Source organism: Ischnura elegans, chromosome X (genome assembly GCF_921293095.1).
Source record: "Ischnura elegans chromosome X, ioIscEleg1.1, whole genome shotgun sequence".
Lineage (NCBI taxonomy): Eukaryota > Metazoa > Arthropoda > Insecta > Odonata > Coenagrionidae > Ischnura > Ischnura elegans.
This window is the reverse complement of record NC_060259.1, coordinates 110,264,919-110,278,033: the sequence shown is the minus strand read 5'-3', so window position 1 is coordinate 110,278,033 and position 13,115 is coordinate 110,264,919. Positions and strand designations below refer to the sequence as shown.

The 13,115-nt window shown below is 39.2% G+C and overlaps 1 protein-coding gene across 1 annotated transcript in view; it reads right to left on the bottom strand.

The window, feature by feature from the left end:
* The window catches only part of LOC124171257 (histone-lysine N-methyltransferase PRDM16-like), a 221,477-nt gene that overhangs the window by 184,862 nt on the left and 23,500 nt on the right, over positions 1-13,115 (bottom strand). Inside the window, exon 2 of the mRNA XM_046550399.1 lies at positions 991-1,343. Coding sequence (XP_046406355.1) covers positions 991-1,343 — 353 coding nt within the window. The remainder of the gene's footprint in view (positions 1-990; positions 1,344-13,115) is intronic.

The following is a 13,115-nucleotide window of genomic DNA, read 5'->3' as shown; positions in this document are numbered from 1 at the left end:
TACATATTGTTTTCTTTTCGAAATGCAGTGAAGCAGGCAGTGGACGGAAGGAACGCGATAAGTCTCGGAGACATCAACGAGAGAGAGAGTTGGCAATCGGCTGCTCATACTCACTCGAACATTTTCAGCAACAAAACTTACGCAAATTCGACGCCAGGAAATGGAAATATTTAAATACTTTATATCACCGGAAATTTCGGAAGTTCAGCCAATATCTGATACAGGTCAGTCACGGAAAAAATTTCGAAGTGTAAAGTTATCATGTTTGAGGAACAGAAAAATGTAATCCAGGTCTATCCTATGCCCTTAAACTTTCAAGATCAAAGCGTAAGTTACAGAAACATGATTCGAAGCGGTAAATCACCTGTTACTAATTCGGGAGACCTTGGTTTGTATCCCGGATGTCAAAGGATTTTTCCCTCCGTGGAATATTCGCATTTTACGTGCACTTGGCCCGTACAAGTAAACCATGTGCTTGTCCGAGGGGATCTCCTTGAAGGACATAGTTTTGGTGTATTGAAGAAACACATTGGGGCCCAAGGGGTGTTTAACGCCGATCAGAATGAATCCAATCGGTTGTCATGACAAGGAGCTGATTCCGAGTGGTTGGCAACGCGATCCGAAAGTCTCGTTTGCAATATTTCATTCCTAAAAGGGTTCAAGTGGTCGTCGGAATGAGAATTTCGAATACAACAAATACCGATTGCATTGACACCCATCGCAATAAACCACTAGTAATGACAACCAATTGAAATTCACTGTCAACCGTAGCCATCCCTTGGAAGAACCGTTCGAGGTAATGGTGAGCAAGAAAAACTCGATCGGCTGTGGCGTTGGAAATATGAAAGCTCTTTGAACGACGCGTGATAGTGCTCCTAGAGATTGCTTCCTCACTCGGAGTTATCCCACTTCAATCACAACACTGTGGGTCGCTCTTCCGCCGAAGACTCATCCGCGTGCATTCGCTCCGTAAACAATGATCCAACTCACCGCACACCGCTCTGATCTTGGCATTACGGCCATTGGGTAAGCTCGTGGGCTGCTCGGAATGTCTCCGCGTGGACCGTCCGCTCCGACTCCGCATTTTGGCGATGCACTCAATCACTGCACACGGCCGGTCCCGAGGGACGGCGGGAAGGACAGCAGGGTCCACCGCGTCACCCGGCTGATCGGGGGTCTCACTCAGGGTCGGCCGCGAGGGCTTTGGTCCGCCCGCCGGGGAGTCGCGAGCACGTGTGAGGGTCGTCGGAGGGGCGGCGGAGGGGAGGGGCCAAGCAACGTGAGGGGGGGAGGGAGGGAGGGCCTTCCCGGAGGAGCAAACGAGCACGGGGGTGTGTGCCTGTCTGCAGGAGGACGACGGCCAGCATCAAAATCAAGAGCCACCGAAATCCTTTCGTTTATCATTCCATCGGTTAAGAAGGAGCATTTCGTAGATTACTCCGACCTGCCCCTCCTTCTGACTTCAACTTTCCTTTTCAATTTACGAAAAGCACTACTCCTTTTAGGCTGCTTACTCAGTCTAGAGGATCCGAGTTACCCTTCGCCCGTGCAGTGTGAATGCGTACCGTTCATACTTAGGCTTTCGCAGGCCTACCAATGACATTCTGCCTCTCAATCCACCTCCAGAAAACGGAGCATTTCGTAGCAACGCGAAGTGGTCTGAAATCGAAAAAAAGCTCCACAAAATTCATATGTTCTGTTTCTCGGTCCGGAGCAACGAAAATTTCGCATTGTTATACTCCCGATATCTAAAATTTAAATTCAAAATCGCAAACTCGTGGACCAATCACAGACAACTTTAGAACAATATTGCGACAATGACCGTCGTAAATCGTCACAAAAGCGTGTTGCTAAAATTTATAATATCACAGTAAAAATATTTAGAAGACCTTAAGCCGAATTAACAGTTGAATGTAATATTTTCCCATTTGTATCGATTCACTTGGATAATATCGATTTAAGAGTACATATAAATTATAATTATTAAATACTTAAAACGAAGGAAAGGATTTCAAAGAAATCCATGAGTTCAGAGGAAATAACATTTTAAACTTCACGTAAAAATTGTTTCAACTGCTTTTCTATGCAGAAACACTAGGATACGACATATTATCACTATCTATATCCGTGCCAATGAAGTCATTTTCCTCATAATAACGCTTTAATTACTTCCAGATTCCTAACATCTCGCAGTAATATTGCTCTGCCATCCCGTAATTCTCTCGCAGAAGTCCGTGAATCGGATGTAAGCAGCAACCTGCGACAGATGTCTATCCTCTATTCGAGCTTCCCTTGAAATGCATTTTGAGTAATTCCGCTGTACTTCCGAATTCCTTTGTGCCGTTAATGACTGCAGGGCTTCTTGAGATGCTTGCCCAATCGGGAATATTACGGCAATATATCAATTGCAGCCCTACGCAAAAGCACCTCAGGAAGTGTGCGTGGGGAGAAATGTTCATCCGTGGCAACGAAAGCGAATTATCCATTTGAAAACGCGTCAAAATGAAGGATAGAGCACAGTTTTTATTGAACGCTTCGGAGGAATAGCTACTATTATTTAGCTTTTATTGCGGCTCGATCGCAAACCTCAGAAAATGTATGCATTAGGTGCTGGGTGAGGATAGAGGCTACTCTATTTATTCAAGCCGTGAAAGTGGCGGAGGATTGGTCAGGTATAATAGAATACCAATTATAGCGATTAAGTGGGCCAAGTTTTGTACGTAAACGTCAATTATACCGTTCAACTTAAAGCATATAGAACGGATTAATAGAATTTCAGCATCTGCACGCGGAAACAAGAGACTTGTACGAAACGCTAGTTTGATATCTGGGCAGTTGCTCCGCTTCGTTGGACAAATGTCATCCACTGTGGAGCGAGGGCAAGATTTAATTTTATGAAAACGTACTGGAGACATTGCTCTTTATATGTGCGTAAATACATTTCGTTCCTGTTTCTTCCTTTTTTACTTTTTTGACTTAAAGAAAAAATAGGAATAAACAGGGTTCGTTTGAAGGTTGAACACTCACCTGATAAGAGGGTTAAAGAGGGTAGGTGTATCGATGATTTCCTTCGATAAGTGTAATTTGTAAAATAGCTTTTCTAATTAACCTTACTTCTTCCATGGAACCTCAAAAGCCACGTGCAGACGCATCGCGGGGCGAAAAGAAAACAGAAACTTTAAAATTTGACCATTTTTGGTGAACGTCATCGGACTCTCCTGATCGTGGAAAAGGACACTCCACTCAAACGTCACACAAAAGACATTCCACATCTCGTACACGCCCACCTATGAATTCGTATATTTGCGCTTCTCGTAAACAGTTAGCTACCCACATGCCAGCAGTGGAACTCGCTCCATTTCCAATTACGCTATTTTATTGCGTAAAGAGTACTTTGATTATTCCTATCTCTGTAATTCTATTCTTAAATCCCAATCAATTTCTTTCCCTCCCTCGCTTTACCTAACATTCCACCCTCAAACACCGTTTTCAACATCCCCTCCCCATCCAAACCTTCTGTCTCCTCCGTATCTCATCTAGAAGCTGCCTCTCCTCACCCATCATATCGAGCACTTCATCGTTCCTTCTCTATCCGCTTCATTCTTTCCATTTTTCTCCATACCCACATTTCCAATACCTCCAATCTTCTCTCGTCTCCTTTCCTCAATGTCCACGTTTCCGCGCCGTAGAGAGCTACACTCCAGATCAAGCTCTTCACTAACCTTTTCTTTAAATTCGTATATGACAATCGCCTCATCAGCTCTTTTCGTTCCCTGGACGCCTCATTTGATACAGAAATTCTCTTCCTGATATAAATTATATAAAATTGCTCTTCGCACCGTAATTTAAGGGAGCTCACTACCTCGGCTGAAAGTGTAACCGCTTGAAAATTAAAAACCGCTGTTGGCCCTTTTTTTTACATGAAAAATCAATGCAACACTGCAATTATAGTATAAGTGTACAATATAAAATTAACTCATATCTTGTGTTAAGTCGACAATACCTTGGACACATTAGCAAATATCACGAAATCTCCGTAAGCATTTTCAAAAACATAGCTTTTTATTCATAAATGGAGTAATGCAGACTGGATTCGAATCAGTTAGGGTCAGTTTTGAAAAAGACTAGCTATGACAATGACCGATTTACACCCAAATTTGCAGCATTTATCTTGTCCATGGTGCTGTTTTTTATGGTTAATTTAATGAAATTTTACGATTTTTTTACGAGAAAAAATTTCACTTGGTATGAAATCGTAAATATACATGATTTTTATTTCTAATATATGTATCCCAGAAAAGACATGAAAAATGAATAAGACCATTAACAAAACAGACATGCTAGGATTATAAAACTTTACACGCAATGAACGTTAATGTGAGTTAAAATTTAGTGAGAAACGAAATATCAGCGAAATATGATCCACCCAGATCGGTAAATGAGAAATTGACAGCTGCATTGAGAAATTGTAAGAATAAGGACGAAAATTAATGTAAATCTGTTTAAACATAGGAAACGGTAAAACGTAGGGAAAATTCAGCGAACTCAAAGTAAATTAGTCATTGGGTTATTCATTTCAGTGCACCTAATTCTCAGCGTTTCTTAGACTATATTTTAGAATACAGGTCGAGGAGCAACAGCGGCAACAGATTAAGTCATAAACTGTAAAACGACAAGTCTACTTCGTAGGAATATGATACGCTCATATCTATTTACAGGGGGAAATTTGACGAGATGGCTTTTTCAGCTTTGAAGATTTAGAGAGGTTTTTCTCAAATCTTTTCTTAATGCTCTTCTTCTGTTTTTGATTTCACGGTTACGTATTTTATTGCTCTTGAGTTTCCTCCCCTCAGGATTTTCTCTATTCTGGATATCTGAATGATACTCCAGATTTGCAAAATTTACCTTTGTTTCGAAATGCACCTGCTACGCTGTTGTTTTTTACATGCCCTCATGGCTGCCATTCAGTCTGTGCAAAAGTACCATGCTCAAATAATAATAAGGCCAATTTTGCTGGAGAACGTAATCGCAACCTTAAATGAGCCGTCTTAAGGAAATCACTCGTGGGTGGTCGCAGGCGACTTCAAATGCGTGCAACTACAACGCAAAACACTTCTCTCTTGTCTTTCCATCACGAGTAACTGGGTCGGGACAGAATAACCAAAGAAACAATAGAGATCCGGCTTCATCCAAATAATATGGATAAAGATCAAGGACTGTATCTAATCAGCGCTTAGAACCCGACCATAAAAAAGGCGGGAGAGCCAACGACAACACGAACCAATGAGGGATAACCTAAGTGAAGGAGGATGGTGTATATACCGGAGCAGTACTGACATCGGCATCATCAGCTCTGAAGATGTTGGGAAAGTCTCCCAAGGAAACAACGGCCTTTATCTTACAAATTCTAACCCGGCTGGAAATCCGAGAAGAATTAATTCAAGTCATTCACCGGGAAAAAACCCATATTCTTCAAATAGTCCTTGAGATAGCGTTTAATTGCATCATGTTCATTTAATGAATTGAGGGAAGCAGGCGAATCATTACACAATCTAATACCAATAGCTAAGGGGACTGTTAAATTTCAATGATGAGAGATGACGGTCCTGATTGGAGATGATGGCCGCGAAGCTTACCTACATGCGGCCTCAAGTGTGGATGAAACGATTGCGGAGATTGGCCTCACGTGGAACATATTCTAACGTTTCCATCGTGCATGGAAACAAAGCGCAGTTTCGAGATGACTTGTTCTTCCTTTCTATTCTAATTTTTTCTCAAGAAATCCAAGTTGATTGCGTAGCTTCTGCGTCTACATCGGCACCAATCTAATTTATGTAAAATTTCCGTAACGCTCATTGTCCGCTTGCAGCAATCCTTAGTGAGACGCGAAGATTACCTAAATATTTGAATAAGCGCACAGATGAAGTCGTTCTCCGCCGGATCCCATATACTCGCCATGCATTCCAAGTGCACATTGCCAGACATGATCTTCCTCTTCAGTCGAGGGCCTACCCAGCTCACCCTTGACGCCTTCTTTTGACACGCTTTTTCTTAACATAATTCGTCTGTTTGTTCGATCGATGGAATACTGTAATTGATTTCTAATCCACTTCCCATTGCCGGATAGGCTTAAAACTGTGCACACTCGCTTGCTCCTGATTACAATACAATATTCAACAATCATACATTTGAAATTTTGTTCCATTATGTAAGTAAATAATTACATTTCCATATGAAAAAACAGTTTTTAATTTTCTCAATTGTTTAAAGGATGGTGGTAGGTAGAGTTATTTTGCCATAAATATTTTGAACACCTGTGGTTTAGCCGATTACATGAATCACCACTGAAAAGTGGAGGGTAAAAATAAGACAAAGAATGATGAAAGAGCACGCTTTTTCCAAAAACAGTATAAAATGCACTAAAAAGAAGAAAACCATCACTCAGATGAGAAAGCGTGGCCATTAGGGTTATGACTTTTTGACTTTTAGTACAAAATTTGATTTCCTGTGCCACAAAAGGATGAACTTTTGCCCAAAAATAAAGTACGAAGTCTTAGTTTTGTTCTATTTTTTAAAAAGGTCACCCCCAACTAGAAATTACTAATTAGAATTTCAGCCCTATACAAGTTCTTTCTAGAGTCTTGTCAAACGTTCTTCAAATATCTCAATCTGTATGATGGAGCTCTATAGAGTAGTCTGGATGTTTGTAACTCTCTGAAGTCTTCTATGGCAGTATTGAATTTTATATTACTCAATAGAAGTGTCCAGAAAGTTCTAGAACATTCTCCAATTTTTTAGTATATAACTGTATACGTTTGTGATTTTCTTATTAATTCTTGTTCTTAATTTCTTATTATTTTGTTCCAAGTGTCCAACTGCAATTTGAAATCGTAATGTCTCATAAGGTAAGTGCAACTACCATCGAAGAGAACAAGAAGAACTGGGAGAATAATCCTACCCAATATCAAGACTCAAATAGAAAAAAAGAAGAACTGCTCCACTAGAATAACAGTCACTGGAAAAGAACAGCCGGATACCACTGACAATCCAAGTTTTTGGCTGCTATCTAACCCTTGGAACATCTATCAAAGGAAGGAAGGAACGAGTGAAAAAGATTATGAAAGAAGTTATAAGTTAGAAATTAAAGTTCCTAACTTTATCAAATCAAGTAGTACAATCAAAACTAGAACATTTGCTAAGACCTATGATAAATGTGTAAAGCGAGGAAAATAATATTCTTTGATTGAAGTATTTGACATAACAAAAGATAATGGTGAATGGCTGTGCATTGAGGTTAGAAAGTTATATCATCCACAAATTGAGAGTAAAGGAAAAGTAGGTTATTCTGCTGACAATTCAGCCAGTAATGAATCTATCCATCCATCCAAAAGAAGAAAAATGCCTTTAGCATATACTCCCTCAATAGCAACTGAAACAATAATGTCAGCTTGTGTATCAGAGACTGAGAGTGAATATCAAGAGTCCGAAGAAGAGGAGACCACAAGCACATGTAACGAGTACAGCAAAACCACAATTTTAAATTTATCAAGCAGCAAAGCATCAGCAGTTTGTAAAAAGCTATTTCAAGATGGGATTAATGTGGATATGCCTTCACAATTGGGTACTTACAGATCCACTATTAACGAAGGCGTCACAATAAAAGAAGAAATCAAGAAAATGCTACAATTAGAAAAAAATGTTATTAAAAAAATACATAATGGAAATTAGAATCGAGACAAATGGAAAAATTTATGGAAATGTGTAAAGATGATTGTTGCTAACATTACAAATGTGAATACTGGAAGAAAGAATGGCGTTGTCATCAGTTATTCAGAGTTTGCTGAAAATAGACTAGGAAAGCCACCATTGCCTGTCAGCACCATGTTCTTGATTGAGTTCTTCACTTAGAAATGGATAGTGAAATTGAAGGAAAAGAGACATCTCCCAACATTGAATATACATTTATTCCGGAACTTGTAAATAATTATGAATATAACTAAAAATGAAATTCAACAATCGTAAAGGGTAGATTACTGAATCAGCAGGATGACATGATGATATGAAATTTCTATTTCATTTAACTCGGGTTTTCCGTTTTTTTTTTTTTAAGAAACTGGAAGATTTTCTAAAGTACAGTTTCAGAAAATACCTAATCTAAGTAATGTCAGGTGGAATTCCCGAGCAATACTAGCTCTTTTGTCATTTATTCTTTTACCAGAAAAAAGACCTACTCAAAACTTTTAGGTTAATCCCCGACAGTTGGGCAGATCCAGTGGGGTAGCCATGAATTACGTTCAGGGGGGTGGAATATTTGAAAAACGGGGTTCTAAGTTCTATTTTAAACTACTTTTAACACTTTTTATAATCGAAATAACTTCATTTGTGAAAGAAATATTTTGTAAATTCATGAATTTTCAATATTTTGTTTGCCAACTGCCTCAGTTTCAATCTTTTACGAAGATAAGTAATTGTGTTACATATTTCGATGGTGGGGGTTGGTCTGGACCCCCCGGACCATCCCCCCTCGCTACGCCATTGAACAGATGTGTGTTAATGCATAAGTGTTATAAAATTGTATCATTATAATTTAATTTATAATCTAAATTTAAAAAACTGGTACAAAATGATTTTTTCACCGAATACTGATATATGGTAAAAGTAATTTTTTGGTTTGGGGGTGACCTTTTTTAAAAAGAAAATATAAATAATGCCTTTTTCTTTACTTTTGAACAAAAGTTCATCAATTTATAGCACAGGAACATGGGGTTACAAAAAAGTCATAACCCTAGTGGCCACGCTAAATCTTGACCCACCCATGCTGCTCCACTCTCATTTATAATAAACCTATTCAAAACCCACGCTTTTTTATTCGAGTGGTGAAATTCTCATTTTTACTATTTACATTACATATTTTATAACGTTCTTGGAAAGAGCGTGCATTTTTAACTTAATTTTATTTTCATTGTCGAGGAAAAATGTTCACTTGTAAAATTTACTCTTGAAATCTTACATAACCAACTCACTCACACCAGTGGTTGAAGCTATAGGTTAGTTTGGATAGGTGAGGGTAAAGCCCACCATTTCCTAAGCCACAATTTAAAGTTTGAGGGCGATGTTTCCTCCTTGAGGCCACAGTTTGGTGGATACAACAGCTTCAAGTTTAAATTCCAACCAAGGAGAAGTTGTCCAAATACTTTGATTACTTTCTGAAATGATAAATATCAATATGAAAATCGAATAGCTTGACTGTATTGCCATGTTTGAGCATGAATTCTCGACAATAATGCGAGCGGTGACAGTTCGTTATGGTGACAGCAAAAACGCAGTTGATTAATTCCTCTTAGGCGAATACATGGATACAGGCATGAAAATTCGCACGTTTTTCCGGAATGATACGGACAAAGTTTTTAGAGGTTCCCAACCAAGTGGAGGGTGACGATTGGCGATGGACGACGATTCAATGGCGAAGTCATCCTCTTATTCAGAAATGCCAGTACACCTCCACCCAGTGGGAAACTTGCGAAAACCCCATGACATGCGCACAATTCTGCGGCGGAAAAACCATTTGATCTCATCGGGATCCCGATTGCCGGTCAACGTCATCTGTTTTTTCGCGATGGAATTTTCCCACCTCTAGTTAAATCTCGGGCCAATCCGTACTTCCGTATGCTTGCGGCTATTTCGCGAATATTTCCGTGAATAATTTTATTTCCTGGTCCTTACTGGCAGGGTTGGCTTCCTATTGGTGGTGTTTCGCTTCTTTTGAGGAGGCAAATGCAGTTGCTGTGCTCTTTAGGGACATGTTGCTCGTCAAAATCGAGCCCCAGTTCCTCTCCCGAAGCCATTCCTTGCAAGATGTCAAACCTCCTGCCACTCGGGCCCTGACCGTAGTAAAGGATAGGTGTCCTTGAGGAGTTGTAGCAATGGAGAGGGGGAGGAGCTGCTCTCAGTCGAGAGGAGGGAAATGTGTGAGGATGAACAGCGAATAGAGAAGGGATGTGACTCGATGAAAGTGGTTCCGGGTAGGGGGAAATCATCTTCCGTTTCAGACACTGTTTTTATAGACGAGCGATCTTCAGCGACCGGTGGTCCAGGAAAAAAATACGACTATGTAGGTGGTATTGCGAAGTTGCGACGAGGAAAAATACGTTCTCTCCAGTAAATGGGGATCCTGAAGGTACGTTCGTTGAAGAATATGTGAGTCTTGACCGGTTTTTAAGCTGTCGTAAACAGAAAATTCTCGTGCATAGCTTAAGCTTAGGCTAAAGACAAGATTGCAAGGGGTTTTATAAAGTTTATACGTGCTATCACAGCTCATCAGTCAGGATCTCCTATGAATATATTTTGTTCAGCTGGAGAGATTTTCCCGGATATCCATATAATGATGTCACTGTAGTAGCTAAACCGTAGTTTCCGACGCATTTGTGCATTGAAATGGGTTGATACTAAAAAGTTAAGCATACTAGGCTCAGCATCATAAAACTTCTTCATGCCCGTGTCAAAAGTCAATGATCTTCTTGATCATCCCCACCCCATCTGCTCCTGCCTCGCTTCTCCCCCGTCCTCTCCCTCACTGACCACCGCCCTTCCCGCTATTACGGAGCAGGCTTAGCCTACTTCGTTTGAAATTGTAATGGTGAATGGTTCAGAGACTATGGTCACTTTTTTATGAAAATACTTGGGCGAAAAGATAACATTTATTAAATTTTAACGTGCATAGATCATATCACTTTCTATTTAGCCTGAAAAAGAGCTCTTAGCCTATCACATTTGCAAAGTTGCAAGTTTTTACCAAGGTGGAGCTCTGATGCAACCTTTCATTACGCAATCGATTAAATTTCTGTGAAACATCAGGAAACTATCACCTCATTGGAAAAATTGAATTGACCTAATAATTGGTTTAATAGAAAGCGTTTGAAAGCAAAAAATCCTATGTTCAATTAAAGTTATAAAATATAAAAATTTCTTAATAAGGTTGAGTTGGCAAACATCTATCGGGAGGATGACAGACATAATAATAATGGTTAATAGGGCCACGCTAATAGAGCCAAGGAGGTGAATTCTCCTCATTGACTTTATGGAATAGTGAAATATTGCGTAAGGTACACAGCGTCATTTTATATGAATGTACACAAAAGAAGTACGTAAAAATATAGAAGGGCATTTTTAAAGAATGACATTGAGAGCTGGCTGATTAAATTTTGGGAAGAAATATCTCAAGGTTTTGGGTGAAAATTTTGTACACCAGTAGTTAAAAATTGTGGGGTATTTTTGGCAAAGGGAAAGAAGACTTTGCAGCAAGCAGAGAAATGTTTTCCTCATCGTAGAATCAACCGGATGAAGAAAATACACATACATCGGTTCAAAAGGGGCGCGACAGGCATAGGGCCGCATTAAAATGCCACGTTTTAGCGTGTAGGACGGCGTTTAGCGTGTAGGGATCATTGAGAATTATTTTCATTTAGGCCACGGTTTAGTCCTTTAATGTCCGCGGGTAAAATCGAATTCCTAATAGGATTCGATCTTTCGAATTACCTAAGTATCTCCCTTATTTTAAAGTTTCTTTCGTCCCTGGAAACTTGGTCAGATATAACATTATGCCGTCTGTGTCACGCTGAAAGATGTCTGCTGTCTATGAGAATATATTCCTACATTTATGGCGGGTACTTGTTAAAGATTACTTGTGTTTTACCTAATCTATTATCCTAATAATTTCAGGTAAGATTAAATAGACCGGCACAAAATATTCCTTAAATTTCTGCGTACCGAACACCGCATTATCGCTGCATTGGCGTTGCGGTCCAAAGTTGAAGTCGCTGCACGATTAGAAGATGATTGCGCTGGAAGCAGCCAGGAGAGCAACAAGCGAAGGGGATCAGGCGAACTATTGGATTGCAAGTCATGGAGAAGTTGAAGACGAGTGTGCAGTGCACTTTATTTTCTCAGGTTCTCTTTTTGTTTGGGATGCAGGGAAATGTTGACAAGTTGCTACTCCATATGGCCGAAACATAATGAATATGATAGTTAGTGTGCTAACACATGGAGCAGAGGAATGAGACATAATGTAAAAAAACAAAATCAGGTTATTGATTACTGATAGAGAATTAGGGCCAGTTTCACCAACACGGATAATATTCTCTATAATACCAGTTTTAAAAAATTCGGTTAAAATTATTATCTCAGAAATGTGAGGATCGTGTTTCACCATCGACGTTTTATCTTAGTTTTCAAAAACCGAGATAATTAGAATAAATGATTTGGCACGTATATTTTTCATATTTATGACGTGGGAAAAATAAATAACGGAAAGCAATCGCATGACATGCAATCAGCTTTAATCATCCGGTAAGTGTACAATCAAGTACAGAGTGAGAAATTGAACTGCATCAGTGTTCATAATGACAATGAGAGTGAGAAAAGTTCAAATAAGACGTATTCGTGGAATGGTTTATTAATTTACCTAGCCGAATACCACGCACGGGTAATAAAATATAAATGAAATATGAAGTGAAACACTTTGCACTTTCCACATAAAATATTTTTATTACACACGAGTCAACATGTTTCACTGCACTGCAGCATTTTCAAGTATTTTCAGCATTTTCAGCATTTTCAAGTGAAACATGTTGACTCGTGTGTAATAAAAATATTTTATGTGGAAAGTGCAAAGTGTTTCACTTCATATTTCATAATGGATCTCCACAAAGTATCTGCCTCATCCATCCAATTCAAAATATAAATGAAAAACAAATAGGGGAACCGCGTTTGGCAAGAGCAGGGAATGCGAGAATATTGCGGTAAAAAACTTGTAAGCACCTTTGTTTTATGCACGTTATTTAAAAATGAAAATTTTTAATTTAACGAGACTCCCAGATTTAAATAAACACAGTTCTTGGTTATTTTCTGATACAATACTTAATTACGTCTCACACTGGTAAAATTGCGATTTCGAAGATAACGATGCTGTTAAATAGGCATTAATCCAGGAAAAGGACAGAGATTAAAGGTTTTGCATATATATGTAAGAAAGTTCAAAAGAGGGCAAGTAACATTTATGAATACGTACATATTGGTAAGATTTATCGGAATCATTGGCTCAAGAGGAGCATAGGCAT